This window comes from Octopus bimaculoides, chromosome 25 (genome assembly GCF_046866305.1).
Source record: "Octopus bimaculoides isolate indiv1 chromosome 25, ASM4686630v1, whole genome shotgun sequence".
In the NCBI taxonomy this organism is placed as follows: domain Eukaryota; kingdom Metazoa; phylum Mollusca; class Cephalopoda; order Octopoda; family Octopodidae; genus Octopus; species Octopus bimaculoides.
In genome coordinates this window covers 893552-917898 of record NC_142952.1, presented here as the reverse complement: position 1 = coordinate 917898, position 24347 = coordinate 893552, and the positions used below count along the sequence as shown (strand labels likewise).

The 24347-nt window shown below is 41.7% G+C and overlaps 1 protein-coding gene across 1 annotated transcript in view; it reads left to right on the top strand.

Moving 5' to 3' along the window:
* Positions 1-388: 388 nt before the first annotated feature.
* LOC106878702 (palmitoleoyl-protein carboxylesterase notum1) overlaps positions 389-24347 on the top strand; it is a 36468-nt gene continuing 12509 nt past the window's right edge. The window contains exons 1-3 of the mRNA XM_089342058.1: positions 389-991; positions 14450-14502; positions 21686-21781. Of these exons, the coding sequence (XP_089198184.1) occupies positions 510-991; positions 14450-14502; positions 21686-21781 (631 nt within the window). The 5' untranslated portion in view covers positions 389-509. The remainder of the gene's footprint in view (positions 992-14449; positions 14503-21685; positions 21782-24347) is intronic.

Here is a 24347-nt window from a genome sequence, read left to right as displayed (position 1 = left end):
TATGTACACCACACCTACATAAATATATAATTTATTGAATATATATATATATATATATATATATATATATATATTGGCGCACACGCGGGTGTGTATACATACGAACATCACGTGCGCTTATCACTATATAAATTTCACAACACATACACGTGTATCTACATTCATTCATACAGGTAACCACAACACAAGTTTTATACATACATACAGACAGACAGACATATATATTACGTGTATATATATATATATATATATATATATATATATATATATATATATATATATATATATATATATATATATATATATATATATATATATATATACGTAACGTTATGATGTTACTTTTATCCCGATCCACGCGCGGTTCTCATATGTAAAGATAATCGACTGGTTTGTCACTCACCCGTTATCTACCCGTCCATCATTTTGTATGTCTGACCACTGTCCATCAGCAGAAAAAAGAAAAAGAAAAAAGAAAAAGGAGAAGAAATCACTGTCGTAGAAAGACAATGAAGATATCGTTTAGTATAGGACGGTGCTACCGTTGTGCGGCCCCTGGTGGCCCTGGAGTCAGTGGTAGTAGCGGTGCTAGTTGTAGCGGCCCGGGTGGACCCTATCTGCTGTGTGTGGTGACAGCGGTAGTACTGTGTCTGCTGGTTACCATAGTAACGTCTACAGGTGACACTGGCCAGCAGAGAACTCGTTCGAACGGCGGCGGCGGTAGAGGATCGAACACTGGGAACGAGAGTAAAAATAGTGGCGGCGGTGGTGGTGGGAGTGGTCGTGGTGGCCGAGGAGGTGGTGGTGGTGGTAATGACATTATGTTAGATCTAGACAAACTGGCTGCACTCGGTGACAAGGACAAACTGCTGTCCATGCTGAAAGAGATTGCCAACTCCATCCACAAATGCGGTGTGAGGGAAGTACCTGCGCTGAGGCGAAACTTCATCACCAACCGTACGGTTACCTGTAATGATGGCTCACCTGCCGGGTAAGTCATTTCCTCATTTATTTTATTTATTATTGTTTGTTTGTTTTTTTTTACACTTAATCCTTTGTCTGTCCAAAGCATTTTCGTTAGTTTTGACAATCTTTCGGTATTAGTAGACGACGTCATTCGCCCACACATACTAGGCCGAAAAACACGGTAACTGACGCCGTATACTAGAACCGAAGGGTTGCCTGTGTTTGCCCTAATCGCCCCTTACTTGTCTTCAGACTCTTTTAATTAACCCTTCTTTCGTACGTTGTGAGTAACATAAAGCTTTCCCTTCCTAAGTGGAAAGTTACTCCGCTGGTTGAGAAAGACAATAAGAATGTGTAACAGATACGATGCCCGGATGCCAGGGAAATATGTGCTGTGTAACAATACGGAGGCGTGTGGTTAGGGTGGTTAGGGGTGCTGGACTCATGATCCGAAGATTCTGGGTCGGGCAACTCGTGTTCTTAAGCAAAACACTTCTTTTCACATTATTTCAGTTCACGCAGTTGGTGAAATGAGTTACTCTGCGATGGACTGGCGTTCCATCCAGGGGAGGAGTATATACTCCGCAAAAATCGGGAAAGCGGCCCTCGTGAATTTATATGACCCGAGTATGAGCTTTTTAACACGTATGGTATACAGGATAGGCAAATGGTTAAGAACACTTTTGAGGTGTTCTTGGAGAATAGAGTCGAAAATTATTCTAATGCACCAAAAGAAAAAAAAAGAAAACAAGTAAACTAAGAAAACTTAGGCGCATGCGTGGCTGTGTGGTCAAGAAGCTCGCTTTGCGATCTGTGGTTTTGGTTATAGTCTCATGGCACGGCACATTAGGCAAGTGTTTTCCTGTTTTAACTCCAGGGTCGACCAATGCCTTGTGAGGGAATAATTTGGTAAACGGAAACTGTGTGGAAGCTCGGAATATATATATATACATGATGTGTACGTGTGTGTGTTTGTGTGTTTGACCCTCCACCGCTTCACTGGTTTGTTTACGTCTCTATAACTTAACGGTTCGACAAAAGAGATACATTCAGAACAAGTGCCAAGATTAAAGAATTAGTACCGGAAGTCGATTTGTTCGAAGCAGTGCCCCAGCATGGCCGCTGGCAAATGACTGAAACAAGTAAAAGAATATATATATATATATATATATATATATATATATATATATATATATATATATCGTATCAGGATAATTACCGCCCTAGGACAATTCCCTCCGACGACAACTAACCTCTAGGACAACTACCCCCCCCCCCCCTTGGTTAATTACCCCTTTCCAATATATTAAGAGGTTTTAAATTGTCTTCGTGGGTAATTGTCCTTGGTGGGTTATTGTCCATGAGGGGAGGGGGGTAAGTGTCCTAGACTCATGTATATTAACAGAACGGAGTAATTAAAAATGAAATATGTGTTCGGTAAAAATCAGTCATTGCATTGATATTTGACTGGAAACTAGTAAATTTTGGCCTTAAATTACCTGTGCTCTTCCAGATTTAGTTCGCTTAAAATTCAGACCCTTAATGCTCAAAATAATTTCAGGTGTTTATCGACCCCTTGGATAGTCACATAGACCTCCACTTTGCCGACACCTGTTTTAAAAGGTTTGGGGTGTGATTCGAGTGAATTTGCTTGTTGTTTCTAGTAAACCATTGGTCGCGCATTGGATCAAGAAATAGTCCTACACACCTGAGCGTCAATGTGTGTATAGGACTCTATATAATTGTGTGTGTGTGTGTGTGTAGACACGACTTTGTTTATCTGTGTAATTGTATAGGAAAGAGTGAAGAAAGGATGTCTGCGTGGCCGAGGAAAATTTTACTTTGACTGGATTTTTTAAAACTCTATGTAAAGAATTGTGTGTGTGTGTGAAAGAGAAGGGGAGGAAAATGAAGTTTGAATGAGGAAGAGAAAGAAAGGTGTTAAGGAAAAAAAGAAAATGGTTTGGAGGGGGGAGGGAAGGCACGGGGGGGGGGGCGATCGTGAATGGAGTCGGGGAGGGGGGATAAATATAAATATATGTTAATGGAGAGAATAATAAAGTTAAACGGACTGACAGAGAAAGAGAGAGGGGGGTGAGAGATGAAAACAAAACAATTGATAGAGAGAGAGAGAGAGGGGGGGTAAGAGAGAGATGGAAATAGAGCAATTGATAGATAGTGTGATTATCGATCGAATAAGGATTAGAAGGAACGAAAGAGGGTGGTGGTGGTTGGGGGGAGGGGGGGGGGGTATGCGAGCGGATTCCCTTGTTGTCGGCTTTTCATCTTAAAGCCGAGATCAATCACCTTTACATTTGCTTTTCATCCGACACTTCCTTCAGAAACAGTGGCAGCGACGATTAGCGCGTGTCTTTCAGCCCCCAGGAATGTCGGGGGTTTAAGTTGGAGAGCTGACCCCTTGGTACCAAAATTGCTCATACCTGCAATCCTCTCGCTAGTTTTCATACCTTTGATATGTTTTGTGTGTTTTTCACACGCGCACACACACACACATGTCCGTACTTATCCACACACGTGCCTGTGTCTATGTATACTTATATTTGTGTACTTTGTGGATGTTGGTATTTTGGCTGAGATCCATCAAAATATCTGGCATTTCTAAATCTTCTTTTGTCATTCTTTTACTCGTAGTTCATTCTTCATTCTTTTGTTTCTCCTTTTTCCGCTTTATATTTTAAAATTTATTTTGGTGCGATGCACGGAATGCGGACATAAAAGCGATGAAAGAGCGGAATAATAATAATAATAATAATAATAATAATAATAATAATATACATTCTTCTATCGCTTCCTTTCTTTTTCTTTTTCCCTCCAAATCCCAGAGTCAGAAGTATTTCGTCCCGTCATCTCAGCCCATATCCTTCCCACTAAAAACAATATACTGTCAGGTTATTGACCTCAATAATCTCATCGATAGTTTATCTTTATTCTTCTTTATTTCCATTATGTGCCATCGCTACCCACTGTCCGTCCTTGGGTGGTTCCACAAACAAATCAGTTTTTTTGCGATGAGATACGGTTGCCTGTCTCTCATTCAAATCTTCTCGAGATGAACTGTTGCTGGTTCCTCTGAACCAGCAACAGTTACATTGCTGTTGTGGCATCACCGGCGTGGATAGCCTGGTTCTCTACCATCTTTTGTTTTTTCGTCTGTGGACCCTTTTGATTTCTTCGCCATTTGATGCTTAAAACCCCCTATTATATTTTTATAATTGAATATTGTTAGGAATTGTATAAAAAATGTTAAAATATTTTGTGTATTGTATCAGGTCATCCCATAAGTTCTGTCCGAATTTTGAATAAAGAAAACAAGTGATCAAATGTTATATTTAATTGAAATTTAATCATCAATGTCCTTTCCCTGATTATCTATGACTTCCTTCCGTCTATTTACAAGCTTTTTAATCCCATCAATGGTTTCAAAGCCAAGAACTCTGATGTCAGTTTCGACCTCCTCCTGGCTTGCTAAAGTTATGTGCCCCAAATGATTCTGTAACCTACGAAACAAATGGTAGTCTGAAGGAGCAAGGTCGGGAGAATAAGGTGGATGAGCAATTTTTTGCCAACTAAGCTCTTCGATCTTCTGTGATGTGATCTTTGCAGTGTGGGGTCGCGCATTGTCACGATAAAACATCACTCCTTTTCGATTTATTAAAGCGGGTCTTTTATTCTTCAAAGCTTGGTTCAAACGCAGTAATTGCCGACAGTAGACTTGAGCATTGATTGTTGCATTAGGTGGTAACAATTCAAAGTGAATTACTCCTTTGCAATCCCACCACCAGATAGAGAGAAGAACCTTTTCCCCATGAAGTTCCCTTCTCGGTTGTGGTTGAGCTTTTTTCCATTTTACCAAGCCACAGTTTACGACGTTTAACATTTCGACAGATCCATTTTTCGTCACCAGTCACAAGTCTATCCAAAAAGGGTGAAATGAGTTCGCGAGAATGGAGAGAAGAGCAGATGTCAACTCGGGATTTTCTTCAAGTAATGACTCAAGGAGCTTATCATCAAACTCAACTGGACATCCTATTCGATCTTCATCTTCAAGGCTGCAATCTCCACCTACCACACATACTCACATATAGGCATGTTCTGAGAGAGAAAGGGAGAGAGAGAGAGGGGGAAAGAGTGAGTGAGAAGACATGCATATACACACATATATATAATAATAATTCGATGATTAGAGAAATACTGCAGAAAGTTACGATTTTTACAAATTGTTGACGAATATGTGTGAGGGGAAGGGGGTGCCGGCGTAGGTCAGAGTTTACAAAGAAGAGGTGGGGGGAAATGCACTCAATACTCTGCTGTGAGTAGAGTGTAAATATTTTATTGTAGCATTTGACATTTCTTCGTCATTTCAAAGACTTCAATGAACACCTACCTACTGGTGTTTACTAAACAGAGATGCGTTTGCACACTTGTGTTCACGAACGCATACACATCACGTATATACGCCTACACATACACACAGACGTACATACATATATACACACATACATACACATATACATACATACATACATACATACACGCACACGCACAGGTACACAAACATACAACATACCTGAAGAAAAACACATTCACCGCCTTCTGCGCCGCCGCCGCAGCCTTTGGCAATACTATGAACCACGTGACCTGCAAAAAAAAAAAGTAAACACATAAAATACGTACATAAATATGCAAATAAATAAAGCAAAAATTGTACCTGATGACCTTTCCACCTGACACCTCTGTTATTGAGCCTTGCATCATTCGGAATCTGTTAAAAGATATTGTGACAGGAGAGGAAGGGGACGGAGGGATGGGGGGGGGGGCTAGTCACTTTAGCACGTGACTATGTTGCCATCTTGAATGAAGGGAAAAAGAAACAACACGGCAATTAGCGTTGGTGTTGTTGTTGTTGTTGCCATCATTCAGCCCCGGGTCAGACCTCATTCAACAGACTCCAAGTTCAAAGACATTCAAGCCGTCATCATCCAGTTATGTTTTTGTTCGTTTTTTTTTTTCCTTTATTCAGGGCATAGTGTATCTAACATTACATTATTCAATGTGTCCTTCACCGTTGTTTTAAAGATAATGAGAATTGGCTGCTATTTCTAGCCAGTCAAAGTTGCTTCTTATTTAATACTTGATCAGCACTGATCCAGTAGTGAGTAATGTTCAACGGCATTCTAGGCGTGACCTTCACTCTCACCAACGCGAAATGTAGTGACCGAGGCCAGCAAGTGACCCGTTGCTGGAAAACCCTTGACCAAACGCCGCTAATGTTAACCATTATGTTTTACTTGTATCAGTCATTTGACTGCGGCCATGCTGGGGCACCACCTTGAAGTATTTTGGGTCGAATGAATGGACCCTACTGCTTTCTTTAAAGCCAGTTACTTATTCTGTCGGGTTTTCTTGCCGAACCGCTAAGTTACGGGGACGTAAACACGCCAACACCGGTTGTCAAGCGGTGAGGGTTAGGGTTAGGCTTTGCCCGGTCGAAGATACTTGGCCAAGTTATCACGCAGTGGGACTGAACCTGAAACCATGTGGTTGGGAAGCAAGCTTCTTACCACACAGTCACGCCTGCGCCTACACTGTTTGGTATTAAATAATTTCCCCCCTCCACAAACAACTTCCGTTTAAAAGTCCCTCCCCCATTTTACGCACGAGGACCTCCCTTCCCCAGACAAACCCGGCTCCGTTAAGAAGTCTTACATTCCTAACGTTGACGAAACCACATCAAAGAAATTTGGTTAAGGAATAAAGAAATATTACCGCTCAAAGAATCTGTGCGGAATAATCTCTTTCATGTCTGGAATAGCAGAATAGCGGAATAGCGCGTTTGATTCCGTCACTGTTGTACGAGACGAAATTTAGATGGGTTATCTATCTATCTATCTATCTATCTATCTATCTATCTATCCATCTATCTGTGTCTATCTGTGTGTGTTTTGGGAGAGAGAGAGAAAGAAGGTGAGAGGGCGACAGAGAATCTGACGAAGGTTAGCTAGCAGACCGAAACTTCGAAGTCGCTGTCATTCCTCTTGTAAAATTTAATAAACACGTAAGGCGGCGAGCTGGCAGAAACGGTAGCACGCCGGGCGAAATGCTGAGCGGTATTTCGTCTGCCGTTACGTTCTGAGTTCAAATTCCGCCGAGGTTGACTTTGCCTGTCATCATTTCGGAGTCGATAAATTAAGTACCAGTTACGCACTGTGACCGATGAAATCAACTTAATCCCTTTGTCTGTCCTTGTTTGTCCTCTCTATGTTTAGCCCCTTGTGGGCAATAAAGAAATAAGAATCGTTAACACGCCGGTCGAAATGCTTAGCACTATTTCGTCTGTCTTTACGTTCTGAGTTCAAATTCAGCCGAGGTCGACTTTCATCCTTTCGGGGTCGATAAATTAAGTACCAGTTGCGTATTGAGGTCGATCTAATCGACTGGCCCCCTTCCCCAAAATTTCGGGCCTTGTGCCTAGAGTAGAAAAACTACCACTTTCTGATCCTTGCCATTAATTAAGAAGCCAACAAGGGGCCCTACGGCCCTACGTACCTGTTATTTAGCTACAAGTAAGTACAGACTTGACTCTAGGACTCGTAAAGGCGGTTACCCGGTTTCCACGGCGATTCGAGTTCACATCATTCTCCCCGAACGGGGACGCCAGTCCGTCGAATGGTTGCTTATTTACAGCCGAGTGGCCTGGAGCAACGTGGAAGGAAGTTGGCTTCGATCGGATTCGAACTAGGTTAGACTACAATAATCAAAAGTCGTATAAAGCGAATGCTTCCGCCGCAATTCTTGATCTGGAACCATTGAGGCTTTTCTGGTTTGGATCATCTGGGGGAAACACATTGCAGTTGTTTACTCTCGTAGAATGACTTTGTTGTCGTGGTAGTTGTTGTTGGTGGTGGTGGTGGCGGTGTTGTTGGTGGTGGTGGTGGCGGTGTTGTTGGTGGTGGTGGTGGCGGTGTTGCGCTTGTTACTGTTGTTATTGATGCTGCTGCATCTACGGCTGCTGCTGTTATATTACAATTGTTGTTGCTGTTGTTGTTCTCCCCGTTTTCCCCTACAATTTGCAGCCGTTCCGTTGTTTATTTTTGTCATTCTCCTCATTGTTGTTGTTGTAGTTGTAAGCTATTGCTGGAATCGTTTGTCTTCTTCTTCTTCTTCTTCTCCTCCTCCTCCTCCTCCTTCTTCTTCTTCTTCTCCCCCTCCTCCTCCTTCTTCTCTCCCTCCTCCTCCTTCTTCTCTCCCTCCTCCTCCTCCTTCTCCTTCTCCTTCTTCTTCTTCTTCTTCTTCTTCTTCTTCTTCTTCTCCTCCTCCTCCTCCTCCTCCTTCTAATTAGCTCCTGTCTAAACACTACCAATGTTTCTCTCTCTCACATCGTCAACATACTTCAAATAGATGATTATCCCTTCTTTATCTCAAATATATTTGCCGATCACATCAAAGGGGGAATCTTTTTTCAACTCTTTTAGCGCTACTCTCTGTCTTTTTTTCTTTATATTTATTTCTTTATGATTATTATTTTCTTCAACATCTTCTGCTTATTAAACTCACCTTCGCCCTCTCCCCCACCCCCCTTTTTTTAACTTTATCTTTTTGAACCTATTCCACTCTGCTCTAAAATGCCTATTATGACTACGATACTAATTGCTCTTAGGTGCCAAAACTCTATTGATCTTTTTCTTCAGGTGTTGCTTCATTTCTTACCGTTCATGTCTTCTTCCATCAGCTGGGGTCGGCTAACAACATGTGTGTCTCCTCTGAGCATCACGCAGTGTGTGTATGTGTATGTGTGTATGTGTGTGTGTGTGTGTGTGTGTGTGTGTTTATGGTTAAATTTATATTTTTATACTCTACATCACTGTCAAGCGTATACACACACGCACACACATACACACACACGCACACACATATGTATAAGTGTGTGTGTTATTTTTAATCGGCAGAAGTTAGAAAGTGATTCAAGGACCGAGAGCCTCGTGTACGGCGTTTATTAAACATTTCGATGTGTGTCTATTAAGTGCAATGAACTCAACTGGTACTTATTTCATCGACCCCGCAAGGATGAAAGATAAAGTTTATCACAGCGGAATTTGAACTCAGAACGTAGCGACAGACGAAATGCCGCCAAGCATTTCGACCGACGTGCTAACGATTCTGCCAGTTCGCCGCCTTTGTGGGAGTTAAATAACAGCAGGATTTTTCTTATCGATATGGCGCTGTTGCTGCCGTTATGCCCTTCGCTCCCTATAAAAGAGAGGGCATTGACGACCTTCTCCAGCTCTGAGCTGTTCTGCCCTTCCCCTATGTTTCCCTGCCCTCACCTCAGTCACGTGGCTATGTTTCGCTTATTCTCTTGTCTGTTTTACTACATAAACATCACCAACTGCCTACCCTGAGTAATTACTGACGGCGCGTGCCTGTTTTCAACATAGCTTTTTTTTCTTTCTACGTAGGTTCTGTTGGCCCTCTGCAACGCCATTTTCACCTCTGGGAAGATGTGGTCGATGTTAGTCAGGCCTCTATCCTTCGACCTATCCAGCATGGACGGTCCTACCAGGAACTTGCTCTCTAATGGCATGGCTCTTAGGGTCATCGAGACATACAAGCCCACCTTACCGCAACAAAGGCTGAACCTCGGGGTGGTTTTGCATAGAATACGTTTAAAGATTTACCCCCATGTAATGTGGTGCTGTATTAGAAGGTCGGAGTAAATCGCTTACTGCCGGCAACAGGTGTGTACAAAATGAATGCCTAGGGTAGTATCTGTTTAGCTATTCATATAGCAATTAGCTACGGGTCAGTGGCATCCAAGTGAGCGTGTTCACCTATGGTTGATGAAAATTAACGATAAGAGACCAACTAATGAGAATAACAGTCGGTGAGCAAAAGTTACGTGTGCGTACGTGTGTGTGTGTGTGTATTTGCGCGCGCGCGTACACACGTATATATTATTGCATCCTTTTACTGGTTTCAGTATATATATAGGCGTAGGAGTGACTGTGTGGTAAGTATCTTGCTTACCAATCATGGTCCTGGGTCAGTCCCACTGCGTTGCACCTTGGGCAAATGTCTTCTACTATAGCCTCGGGCAGACCAAAGCCTTGTGAGTGGATTTAGTAGACGGAAACTGAAAGGAAGCCCGTCGTATATATGTATGTGTGTGTATATGTTTGTCTGTCTGTATTCGTAAATGCTTCAAATAATATTATGCCAATTTCGAACCCAACATATTTACACGCTATCATTTACGAGGTTCATTCAGGCGGCGAGCTGGCAGAAACGCTAGCAAGCCAGTATTTCGTCTGTCTTTATGTTCTGAGTTCAAATTCCGCCGAGGTTGACTTTGCCTTCCATCCTTTCGGGGTCGATAAAATCGACTGGCTCCCTCCTCAAAAATTTCGGGTCTTGTGCCTAGAGTAGAAAATATTTACATTTAAGAACCAGTGGTTCGGGTTCAGTCCCATTTCGCGACACCTCCGGCAAGTGTCTTCCACTATGGTCCTGGGCCGACCAATACCTTGTGAACGACTTTGGCAGAAGGAAACTGTGTGGAAGACGTTGTATACATATGGTAGTGCTCCAGCACAGTCCAATGACCAAGGCAAGTAAAAGATAAAAAAGATAAACGACATATTTGAATGAGATGGACGCGCATTCCATAGCAGACGGACGGAGAAGGTGTACGGTGAACATCATGCTGTTTTATTGCAGCAAAATGAATAAAGAGATACAAATGAATAACGAGGTACAAAACTAAACAAACTGCAACAACGACACGCCATAAACGACGACGAAAACTCTGAACTCAACGCCAGTCATTTCTATCAACAGAACTATTGAACTGTCAATCAAAAGCCATAAATATATCATGAAGCTTGTAACTGTGAATCACAACTTTATTAGTATCGTCTGCCATGTTGCTTCTTCAATCAAGTTATTTAGTTGGGCTCAAAGTACTGAAAGGCTATAAAAAAACCCAGAAATATATAAGGTGCAGGCATAGCCGTGTGGTCGGCTGTTAAGTTATGCGCTTTATAAGCCTGAGATTATGGGTTCGGTCTTACTGTGCGGAAAGTATCTTTGGAAGGTGTTTTCGAGTGTAGCAACTGTCTTCTGCTATAGCTCGGAGCCGGCCAAAGTCATGTGAGTAAAATGAACTATTTCAGCAAAACTTTACTGGCATGTAGTGTTTTTTCTGGGCATTCTAAAATTATTTTGAAAACCTGTTTTGGTTTACCTTCCGCGACAATGGCCCAGAAGCAAGATATCAAAACTTCTGGAAAGTTCTAGCATCGCATCGTAATGGTATTGGAAGGTTTTGTTTTGTTTTATAATTTTCTTTGAATCATTGTAAACAGATTTTTGTGCGACGACGTATTGAAGGTGACAACTTTGGCACATTTAATTCGCCTTCTTAGAGTTCGGCGGTAAAAAAAAAAAATGTCACAGAAAAACGTCACTTCTTTGAAGGGAATTTTTTCTTACATTTTTTATTAAATAAAACGGGATTTTGTTTTTTTTTCACGTAGATGCAATGTCATTTATAGGCGACTGATTGGCCGCCTCGTTAGAGACATTGTCACTGTGGTATTCGTTCCGGCTTTCTTTACTTTCATTTCAAATACTGCCGACCAATAACTTCACCTTTTATCCTTTCGGGGTCGATAAATACAGGGCTGGCTTCGTACTGAGAAGAGAGTCTCTCTCTCTCTCTCTCTCTCTGACACACACAAACACACTTTCTGTCTATCCGGCTATCACTCTCTCCGATTCTTTCTCCTACTCTTTTTCTTTCTCTCCACTCTCTCTCTCTCTCTCTCTCTCTCTCTCTCACAAACACACTTTCTGTTTATCCGTCTCTCATTCACCTCCTCCTCTTTCTCCCTCTCTCTCTCTTTATATCTGTCCGCCTGTCTGTCTTTCTGTAAACAGCAATGGAAAGGGATGAACCCCTCCGCTTCCTCTAAAAACGCCCCTAGGCACATCGTATGTTTCAACCGAATTCATCAGCGATCGATTCAAAGCCAGACGATATCGTTATAAAAATTGTGGGTTTTAAGGGATTCTGGATTGGCAACATCGTTAAACCTTCCAGCAAATGTCTTGCGTTGTTTAGTTATGCTTCTTTACGTTCTGAGTTCAAACCCCACTAAGGTCAGCTTTACTTCTCCTCCTGCCACTCTAAACGTACGTTTGCCTAACGTGGTTATAAACAATAGTATACTACTACTACTACTACTGCTGCTGCTACTGTGTTCACCGTTTTAAACTTGGAAAACAATTCTCTGTTCTCTCGGCAATGTAAACATTTTTCTTTGTGGAATGAATGAAAAGAATAGGGAAATGAGTATGCGCATGTGTGTGTGTGTGTGTGTGTGCGTGTGTGAATGTGTACATGCGCGTGCGCGTGTGTAGCAATTAGTAGTTGGACAAGTCTAAAACACACACACACACACACATAAAAACCAAGCACGAAACAAAGCAACAAAAAAATCTCTTCTGAAGACATCTGGACGATGCTGGTTCCATTAGAAACATATATGTGTGTGTGTGTGTGAGTGTGTTTGTGTTTGTGTATATGTATATGTATATATATATATGTGTGTGTGTGTGTGTGTGTGTGTGTGTGCACGCGTGTAAGTATGTATATATATATATATCCCTCCCGAAAATCCGTGAGAACTTCGTGCAATTCAACAGTTCAACTCTTTTTGGCCGTGCAAAAACATTTATTCTTTCGTGGGCTTTCTTTCTTTCTTTCTTTCTTTCTTTCTTTTTTTTCCTTCTTTTTCTTTTTGTTCTCTCCACGTTCCTTTGATCTACATAAAAACGTCAAGCACCGCACGTTAGAGTTATCTCCCGTATATTTGCCGCTCTTCAATTGAAGTTGATACTGCTGATATGTGATGGAAACATCTGATACGTGTCAGCTCTCATGTATCAGGTTTCTGGCCCGTGGTGTTTGCGTTTGTTGTCTTCTGTTCTCTCGTAGCGGTGGTGGTGGTGGTGGTGGTGGTGGGGATGTAAAAAAAAAAATATATAAAATATAAAAGAAAAAACCTGCTTCATTATTTACCGTCCTTCCCTCGACTATCAAAGACCGAGTATTATTTTCTCACGATGTCATTGCACTCCTTGTAATATTCACAATATTAAAGGAAGCAAAAGTAACCATTCGGCCGGCGAAGACCGCACGTTGGTTTCGATCCTGCTTTGAAGTCACTTAATTTCTCTTACATTGCTAATGTGGTTATAATTGGGAAATCACCCCCACAGCATCCAACATAAAGCTTTCCCCGAAACTGAAAGCCTCTTTCTGAAAACAAAAAACGTCATGTTATTTTATTTTTATTAAATTATGTTAAATACTAATATAATGAAATAAAAAATTGCAAATTTATTTTATAAAATAAAAGAAATAGAGATGTTACCAGAATAACTGAACGATTATAATACGAGGGAGTCCTGGCTTTAAGGCTGTTGCGAAAGGTCTGGCTGGAAGCCCAACGTTCCGAGTTCTTTTACAGGGCTTAGAAAAACTGAAGGACCCAAGGAATAAGTGCGTGAATCTGAGAGAGAAATACGTTGAATAAAATTATAATGAACTGATCCTCTCTTTTACTCAAAGCCAGGAACTTTTCAACCCCCTCGTAATGATGGTGGTACAATCATCCTGTAACAGCAGAATGAGACACCAACTAATCCTCCTCCGACACGTAATTTTAGGCGATAATTTTTGGTTTAGAACGTTTTTCATTTTTTTTTTTTTTGAGAAAGAGAGGATCAATGGTAGTTGGTCTAACGCACACTTAGTGCTCATCCCATACATATCAAATCTCGGGGATACAACGTGGTGATTCTTGAACCAGTATCCTGTTATAAGATCTAAAGCTGAAAATTTCTGTTTCTTATTTTCTTTCGGTCTGTTTTTCATATTATGCTATCGATTTCATATTGTTTTTTGTTCAATATATATCTCCAGTATATACATACATATATAAATTCTTCTAACCACACAACTTGCTTGTTGAACACAGCATAACTCTATGTACACTTCCAGCAGTCTCTCTCACACACACACACATATATACGATAGGCTTTATTCAGTTTCCATCAATCAAATCCACTTTCAAGGCTTTGGCTGGTCCGAGGCTATAGTAGAAGACCTAGAGTACCCTGGATGCTTCGCAGTGGGATTGAACCTGAAACCATGTGATTGGGAAGCAAACTTCTTAGCAGCTTGCGATAAGTTAGCAACGTGATTCGTGACACAAACAGGAGGAGAATCAGAGTCCCTTAAGATGCTTTTGAGGCCCCTTGACGAGATATATTTTAGGGAATTTGCTGCTAATTTTTATACACGTCCAAAACTCACACAAATTTTAATTTATTCTTTGTGGACATGAAATTTACAGCAATTTTAATTCTGATTTTGTCTTATTTATTTTTCCCCATCCAGATATTACCTAAGACGGTCTTTTGGAAGCTTTAAATGGATTATCTTTTTAGAAGGTGAGTCAAATTTACCTTAATAACTTTCTCTGCATCTGTAATACGTATTTTTTATATACACCACGCAATATCAATATCGTGTGTGTGTGCTAATGATCCAACTAAATGCCAACTAATGCTCCTCCGACACGTAATTTTGTTGAACACATTTCGTCTCTTTTGCCGAATGGCTATGTTACGGGGACTTAAACACGCCAACACCAGTTATCAAGCGGTAGTGGGAAACACACACACACACACATACACACACACACACACACACACACACACACACACACACACACAACGGGCTTCATTCAGTTTCCGTCTGCCAAATCCACTCTCAGGGTTTTGGCTGAACCGAGGCTATAGTGGAAGACACCTGTCCACGGCGCCATGCAGTGGGACTGAACCCATACCCTTGTGGTTGGGAATAAAGTTTCTTACCACACATTCATACCTGTACTTAATTTACGGTATTCATTTATGAATCTGCATTTGGCTCTGATATTCCAAGCAAATAATGACCTCTCGTCTACCTTCACAAGCCCTCGAAATATACACATATTACATATATATATATATATATATATATATATATATATATATATATATATATATATAAATAGAGTTATATATATATATATATATATATATATATATGTATATACATATACATATTACATATATAAATATATATGTGTATATGTGTATATATATACATATATATATATGTGTGTGTGTGCATACGTGCATATACGTATACATACACACAAACACACAAAGTCGCACGCGCGCATATACTGTATTTTTACTATGAATTCCTTAATTTTATTCCTATCTTATCACCTCCCGAAGACGCTTTTTGTTTTTTGTTGTTCAAAGCCTGGAACCCACCGACAGGTCTGCCCCATCAAGGGCGTACGTGTGTGTGCGTATTTATCGCTCTATTTCTATCTATTTACCTGTATATACTCATATATATCTTATAATTTCACACACACACGCACACACACATACACACACACACACTATCTCTGTATATATACATCGCCACGACTTGTTGAGTACAAGCTACCTACAGCGGAGTATATATAAAACAAGATCACTTGAAAAAGAAAACAAAAATATTGAAAGAGATTTTAATAACCTCTTTCATCTCTCTCCTTCGCTCTCTCCTTCTTTCTCTTTCTCTTCCTCTCTCATTCTCTCTATCTCTTTGGTAGTGGTTGTGGCGGTGGGGGTTTTTGTTTTGTACATTATTGTTTTTTTTTATCATTGGTTCCTGCAAAAGACTTGTGTTGGTTATTATTTTGTTGTTATCTCAAAGTGAAGTTTTATGCCGTGGCCTTTATATGGTGGATAATAATATTTGTAAAGAGATTAGACAAAAATAGAAAATGGCGGCTTTTTTGTTGTTGTAAAGAAGTACTTAAAAGATGGAAGGTTGTAGGTCCATGAGAGATAATATGGTTGTTATAGTTGTGAAGGGGGGGGGACCTGATGCACAGCAGCATGTGGAGTGTGTGTGTGTGTGTGTGTGCATGTAGATGCGTGGACGTATAAGTTGGGGGATGTTGTAAGGGTGCAGACAGAAGAGAAAGAGTGAAAGGAACGCTGGAAAAAGGCAACGTGAATCTGGTCTTGTCTGTCTTTTATTGGCACCGAAAATAGATATAATCTCAAAAATTCAATATATTTTGAATAAATTGTTTTTGAAAAGATGTTGGCTCTGTCATTCGTTGATCAGAGATTATTGTTACGTTGAGAATTGCTCCAGATAGTGATCGAAGTTGAACTTTACAATAATAATAACAACAATCGAGTTGATGGGTGATAAAACTGAACTAAAACGTAATCAATGTGTGTAATTTTATTGGCACTATGACGCTCACAAAACACAAGTGTGTATCGTTGAAACCATAATGAAAATTGTAATTTTTCAAAAGGTAGCCATATTTAATGAAAATCTGCATCCCTTTGACATGCTGCAAAGATATTTTGAAAGAAGACACGTTTTTTTTTTCATAAATTTTACTTTATACCGATATTTTAAGTAGCCATGTTTAGACAAAGCTTTCCTCAGCCGAGCTGATAACGAACGAAAGTTTTTTTTTTTTTACCAAGATTCGTTTTGAGGCCTAACAGGTTTTATGCTTATAAAATTTTATCCATATCAGAGCCATGAGCTGACGAGAGGTCTCTTATCAGAGAGATAGAAAAGCGTGTGATTGAGAATGATGCCGTTTGATGTTGAATAATTTACCGGTCGTAAGGGAGGGTCTAAAAACACTCTTAAGAAAGTTTGCGCGCGGACTTGGCTGTGTAGTTAAGAAGTTCCAGCTGTACAATGGGATTGACCTAATCGATTCACCCGAAATTGCTGGCCTTGTGCTAAAATTTGAAATCATCATTATCATTATTACGAATATGGCGAGCTGGCAGAATGGTTAATGCTTAGCACTGAGATCGAATTTGCCTTTCACTGTTTTGAGGTCAATAAAATAAGTAGCAGTCGAGCACTGGGGTCGGCCCTTCTCCAAAATCTCATGCCTTGTGCTTATTGTAGAATGGATTGTTAATATTATTAGGAGCAGAGATACCGCCCTGCGGACAATTTCCTTCTGGTCATCTGTAGTGACCGCCGCGAGGTTTGCGGACACTGGCTTCACAAAACGGAGAAACAGGCAGCAGCGAGAGCTCCGAGTAAAATAGTCAGTTATTAACGACTGTTGTTGGAAGTTGAAGAGTCGGCATGGAGACCTTTATTCGGTGCACGTTTAGAGTACTTAAGTACACAACCTTCAAAACACGCAATACATACACACACACACACACACACGCACACACATGACATTCGTGCATGCACACAGGTGCTAGCACACACATACAAATATAGACGCGCGCGAGCACACACACACTTCACATTCAAAGGGCCGCTGTAAACAATCTCAATAACTCCAGAAAAAAACTTGAGTGGTGTGTGTGTGTGTGTAAGCTATCTGTCCATGCATCTATCTGTCTAACCAGCTGTGCGTGTGTGTATGTGTGTGTGAATTTGTACCTTTTGTTTTTATGTACATTGTGTGTGAGAGACGGAGGAGGATACAGTAAGAGAGAGAGAGAGAGAGAGAGAGAGAGAGAGAGAGAGAGAGAGAGAGAGAGAGAGGGGGAATGGATGTAAGGGTGTGTGTGTGTGTGTGCAAGAGATTGCGCTGTGATGTGCGTGTGTGTATGCGCGACGGAGTGAACGTCTGCTTGTGTGTGTGTGTGTGTGTGTGTGTGTGTGTGTGTGTGTGTGTGTGTGTGTGTGTTTGCAGGTACTTGTAATCGTTTTCAATCACACTCGTAGTTGTTTGCTTTGTTGGTTGGTTGTGTACCATAGCTGCGGGTGTAGAACCATCTCAGTTGACACCCTTAATCTATAAATACGTCAGAAATATATCGGACAGCACCTGTTTCTTAGCCTTTTATCTTGGCCGATATTCCGCCCTTATGAAAGTTGAGTGCCCGCGGGCGACCGGTTCAATCTACGGCGACGACGATGCTTGGCCTTTTTCTTTTTTTTTTTTTGTATTGTTCATAGCATTGCTATGCTGGTGATATACATACAAACTGCACACACACACACATATATATACACATATGCACACATACACATACATGTGTATATACATGCAACTATATATATATATATATAGAGAGAGAGAGAGAAAGAGACAGACAGACAGACAGAAAGATGCACACACACACACACACACACACACACACACTATGTTGTATGTGTACCGTATTTACTCGTGAACAAATTGATTTATACACGTAAGTACGGTATATATGTATGTGTGGTCTTCGAGAATAAAACGAAAATACCGACGAATCTTTTTAGCGATCGCTCGGCTTGTGTGTGTTTGTATGCGAATGTATGTCTATGTATGTGTGTGTGTGTGAGTCAAACAGACTCCGAAGAGACTAATGCAGGTCTGCATGGGTAAGACTTGTATTAATTGGTGAAATAAAAAAAGAAGAACGAAACACTTGCCGTGAGGAATGGAGATTCCATCGTTTCGGACAGAGTCTTCCCTTCAGGATGAGAGACACGGCAGAGGTTTCTATCTTCTCAGTAGGAAAACTGGCTGCAACTGATGAGGAACGCAAGACCACAAAAGTTTCATACGTGGACAACAGCAAGTAGGTGGCGAGCTGGCAGGATCGTTAACTCGGTGGACGAAATGCTTAGTGGTAATTCGCCCGTCGCTGCGTTTTGAGTTCAAATTCCGCCGAGATCAACTTTGTCTTTCGGAGCAATAAATTAAATACCAGCTACGCACTGGGGTCGGTGTAATCGACTAGTCCCTACCCCAAAATTTCAGGTCTTGTGCCTATAGTAGAAAAGGATTATTGTAAGAGAAATTTTTTCCTTCACAGTAAATGCAGTGAATTTGCTTTTAGAGGTTTAAAATGTGATAAACATACTTTTTTAACCTCCCTAAAGTCGGTTTTTTCCTAATCCTTGCTTCACACTGATACGGCCATGCAACAAAATACTTCAACACACGATTCCACATCGGGAGTCTTGCAAAGCAAATACGAAAACGATTCATTCTTAACACTTAACTTTCTGGCGTTGAGAAAAGTCTGCGGACAACGAAACTGTTTTGTCAATTATTAAACGGCAGAAAATGAAGCGGTTTTTGGTCCTGTAACATGACACCTTGACACTCTGCCTCTAGCGAATATGGGTCACGCACGGACAAACACCGCGATAAAAAAAAAGAGAGGGGAAGACCACATGGGTGGGGTGAGGGAGGGCAAGCACCCCTATCAACAGGGAATAATGAATAAATAAGAAGGGAATTGCGTTGGTTGATGACTGGGAACGATTCAGAGGGGAGGAAGTTCTGTCTCTTGCTGTGCACAGATGGCGTCCCTAAGTTTTACGTTTTGATTGATTTGTCAAGTTGAAACATCCTGTGAAAGTTTTCTGTCGGACGGAATACGTTTCTTGTGGTATCATCCATGTTTGTTTTTCTTCTTTTCTTCACTTGTTTCAGTCATTGCACTGTGGCCATGCTGGGGCACGGTCTCGAAGGATTTGGTCGAACAATTTGACCTTAGTACTTATTTTAAGTATGGTCTTTAATCTATCGGTCTCTTTTGTCGAGCCGCTACATTACGAGGACGTAAACAAACCAGCACTTGTTCCCACGCCATAGGTTCAACGACTGTTACACCAAAGAGCTGGTCCGAAAATATTTCCAGCCTTGCACCAGACGCTTGGCCATGTAAAATGCTTGCAATCTCACTTTAAAAGAAAACCCTTGCTTCAGAACGAACTCCATTAATATTTCATAATAATTTAGTCGCTGATAAACGCCAAAAAACAAAAACATGTACAAAGGTAAATGAAAAAGATGAGCTGTGTTGGGTGGTGGTGGTGGTGGTAGGGGGTTACGTCGACGTTCTAAAATGAAGGTCTAAATTGGAGCGAGTGAAGAAAGATATGGGGTGGAGGTGAGGGTAGCAGTCTGTAAAGGTATTTGAAACTCGGAAAGCGAGATCAAGCCTTGTTTACGACTGTGAGTGTCTTAAACTTGAGTAATTTGTGTCTGTTGTCAACTTGTTGCCATTACAGAAAGACTTGCGTGAAGGGACTTTGAAAAGGAAGAAGAAAAACGGCGGTAACTGACTTTTATCCTTTCCACCGGCAACCCACTCCTACTCACCCACTCACTCACTCCTTCTCAGAATCAGCCATCAGAAGTGTGGTGATGGCGGGGGGGGGGGGGGCTAACGGGCAGGCTTTTCGTTCTTTGTCGCAAGTGGAATTTGTAAATAAAACCCTAACACCACCACCACCACCACCATTAAGAACACAAGCATTTATCGTCCAACGACAGCAAAAAAAAGAACATATTTTATGGCTGATGCGTTTTCATGCAATCAGTGAGAGAGAGAGGGAGAGGAGAAAAAGAAAGAAAGAGGAGCAAGGAGAGAGGGAAGAAGAGAGACGTGAGAGAGGGAGAGTTATAGATGGAGAAAGGGCGACGGTATGTGGGGTGGTAGTGGGGGGAGCTGGAGGGCAGCTGGAACTTAATTAGGCGAAAATAGATGTGTAACAACACACAGCAATTATAAGCATCCCAAAACATGCATAGACACACACACACACCATAATATCATATGGCCACATGCACACACACACACACACATAACACACACACAACTACATGCATATAAAGCACACGCAACAACGTATATGTAACACATCATATACAGACACACACACAAACATATAACACGCACAACATATAACATGCAACAGCTAGCAACACACACACACACACACATGCACACATACACACATGCACAGCATACGCACCACAACACATAAAACGCACCCCCCCTCCTCTTCCTACTCAGCTAAACCCCCCCCCCACCCCCTGCACTCCAATCTTTCCTTCTCTCTCTCTCCCTCTCTCGTCCCCTTACGCCCTGCAGCCACCACCACCACCTCCATCTGCTTTGACGGTTACTTTGATCAACGTTTCAGTATTAAGGCCGCCCACCCCTTACCTCCATCCTTCACCTTTCTCTCTCTCTCTCTCTCTCTACTAGTATTGACGGGGGAGTAGGGTGAGGCGTAGGGATGGGATCGTCCCTCCTCCGCCCCTCCCGCCGACTGTAGTGCACTGACCCCTTTCAAGAACGTGCTAGTCAGACATGGAAGAGAGCGGGGTGGAGTGAAGTCAGAGAGACGTGGGTGAGGGGTTGAAACAAGGGCACAACGCTCTCTCTCTCTCTCTCTCTCTATATATATATATATACACACACACACACACACACACATATATATATATATATATATATATATACACACACACACACAAGCAGGCAGCAGTGTGTGTGTGTGTTTATACATATAAAACCTTTAAAGGTTCGACTATTCTCCGATATAGTTTGCTGTTGCTGTTGTTGTTGTTGGTGGTGGTGGCTTTGCACTTGCAGTCGCTGCTGCTGTTACTGCTCGTGCTGTTGTTAGTGGTATTGTTATTGCTGTTGTAGGTGTTGTTGTTGTTACTGCTGTTGCTGTTGATGATGTTATGGTCCTTTGCTGTTTAGCCCCAGGATGATGAAAAACAGAAGGTACTCCCTGACATTCCTTCTTTAGAATCTGCTGTAAACACTCGTTGTTCTCTTTCAGATGGTTGGTATTGTTTCGATAAACACAGCTGCCAAAGCCGATGGGTAACCATGAAACCTTACATGAGCTCAAAACACTGGCCGGAAGTTAAAAAAGGTAAGCTTCGACATGAGGATGTCGTTCATTAAAAAATTATTATTACTTCCGCCTTCGCTAAGGCGGGGATATTGTTTTCAGTCGTGTTTGTCCGTGGACAAAATATCTCAAGAACCGCTGGATGGATTCGGATAAAACGAACCGATTAGATTTTGGGATCGATCCGGTACCGCATCGGAGGAAGTGCTATGTGGTATAATCTGAATTCAAATCCCGTCGGCGTCGACGTTTTCTTTCGATCCTTTCCGGGGTTCGATAAAATAAAGTACTGGTGTAAGGAAATTGTTAGAGCACTGGTCAAAATGCCTTGTGGTGTTTTCCCTGCTACTTTACGTCCTGATCCCGATTGAGAAGACGCTACTACCAAGTTGTATTGGCTCGACCTTCTCCTTAGACATGCACCTGTCCAAGATGCGACATCGTTGAATCGAACTCACAACGCCATGGTTTACGAAGCGCCCTTCTTACGCACAAAACCACGCTCGCATCCTCAACGCACAGCTTCCCCGTGCCCTATACATCTCCCACGTTCTTTCCATTTCTTTATTTTCTCCTCTCTCTTTCCATTCAAACTCTCTCTCTCTCTCTCTCTCTCCATCCATTTATATGTCTCTCTCCCCTCGCATTTCATACATCTCAATCTCTGTCCATCAATTATTTCTCCATCTTCCTCTCTCTTCATTCTTTCTCCATTCTCTTTCTCCATTTCCTCCTCCCCCTCTCTCTGCTTTTCCTTCCATTCTCACCTCGTTCCCCCCCCCTCCTCTCAGTTCTTCCTTTCAACCACCATTCATTCACAGTAACTCTTACTTATGGTCCTGTCATCACAATTCATGTCAGCAGCCAGCTGTACGTGTCATCATTTCAATACAGCTTCAGTGACCCTTGCTGGTGGCGGCAGTGATGCTAGTGTCAGCGGTTTAAGCCAAGTTCGCCATGATCCCGCGGACTTACCAAATGCATTCCAACCGTGACCATTCCATCTGGCACTACATTATCCAATTTAAGGTTCCTTTTACAATTTTTCAACGTCTGGACGAGGCGATTTGGCTGCTATTTCCGGAAGAGCGAGGGACCGCATATGGCTCTTTCGCTGACTCATTGTCTTGATGGTGGTGGTGGTGTCCTTATGGGTGGGGTGGGGTGGATGGTAATTGACAAAATCACCCTCCATCAAAGTGGCTGCCTTTGTTCCTGAATCAGAAATAGTTACTATATCGCTTTCACACACACACACGCACACTTTCTTCTCCCTCCGGTCGTAGAGAGGTTATGTGTCTCCGGCCATTTCAGTCTAACGAGTCGCCTATACAACCTAGCGCTTTATAGGTGCGAAACCGAGGGTCACTCTGTGACTGACAATAACAAACAACCTATATATATTCCCTTTATTTTTTTTACTTGTTTCAGTCATTTGACTGTGGCCATACTGGGGCACCCTATATATATATACGTAACATATACTCAGTAATTGGCGTACGGCTATATTGAGACACATAACAATAAACCTACTCGTTTTCTATGTTCTATTTCTCTACTCCTTCATCCCTCCGTATATATATATATATATATATATATATATATATATATATATATATATAATGTTCGTATGTACGTGTATACACACACGCCTTTCGTCGTATATACATACATATCCATACATCCTGCTGTATACTCCGCTCTCACCTCACCTCGGGACAAGAAAATGATTTATGTGAAGCTTTAAAAACAAAGCAAACCCCGCCCAAACCCCAAAGAAACATCAAAATAATCTGGATAATAATTGTAATTATACATGTGCATGCCACGTCTTCTATATCACACAGACCGCAGCATAATGGCGGTACTGTGGTACTTGTGCGCCCCCAAAGAGAAAACAAGATTCTGTACAACCTTACATTTCCTGAGAGGCGACTTTAGCAGCGTATACGATCCCGCCGCCGCCGCCACCATCTTTCACTGAACTGTTGTTATCTTTATTTCGCTGCCGCCATCTTTGATGGTGATAACACCTCTCCACGCCATATTGAATCTCTCTTCAACACCCACCAAACGCCAACACCTTTTCTTCCCTCCGGTTCCTCCCATCTTACATCAAATTTCAAAGCATGATATACACTCAAAAGCGTTGTATTGTATAGACTATTAAATTAACCAACGCTGGTGGAAATGGCGATGATGAAAATGACGATGACGACGACGATTGTGGTGGTGGTGGTGGTGGTGGTGGTGGTGGCGATATGAATATTAAAATACCGATGATGACGATGGTAGTGGTGATGCTGAATATAAAAGCGACGACGACGACGATGAACTGCTCCAGGCACTTAATGTAGGCCTCTGGGTTGAGTCTGAGGCCCTGTGGGAAGATGAATCTCTCCAAACACCATGATGTTGACTGGATGTTTGATTTTTATCACCCTCGGTACATGTTTTGGGGACACGGCAAGCCAACGGTTGTTCTGTGTGTTCACCATCTGATCCTGGCAGAAATTTTTCTCGTCAGAGAAAAACCAAAACGTATTCAATTGGAGGGGATGCTTGAGTTTATTCAAAAGTTTCGTAA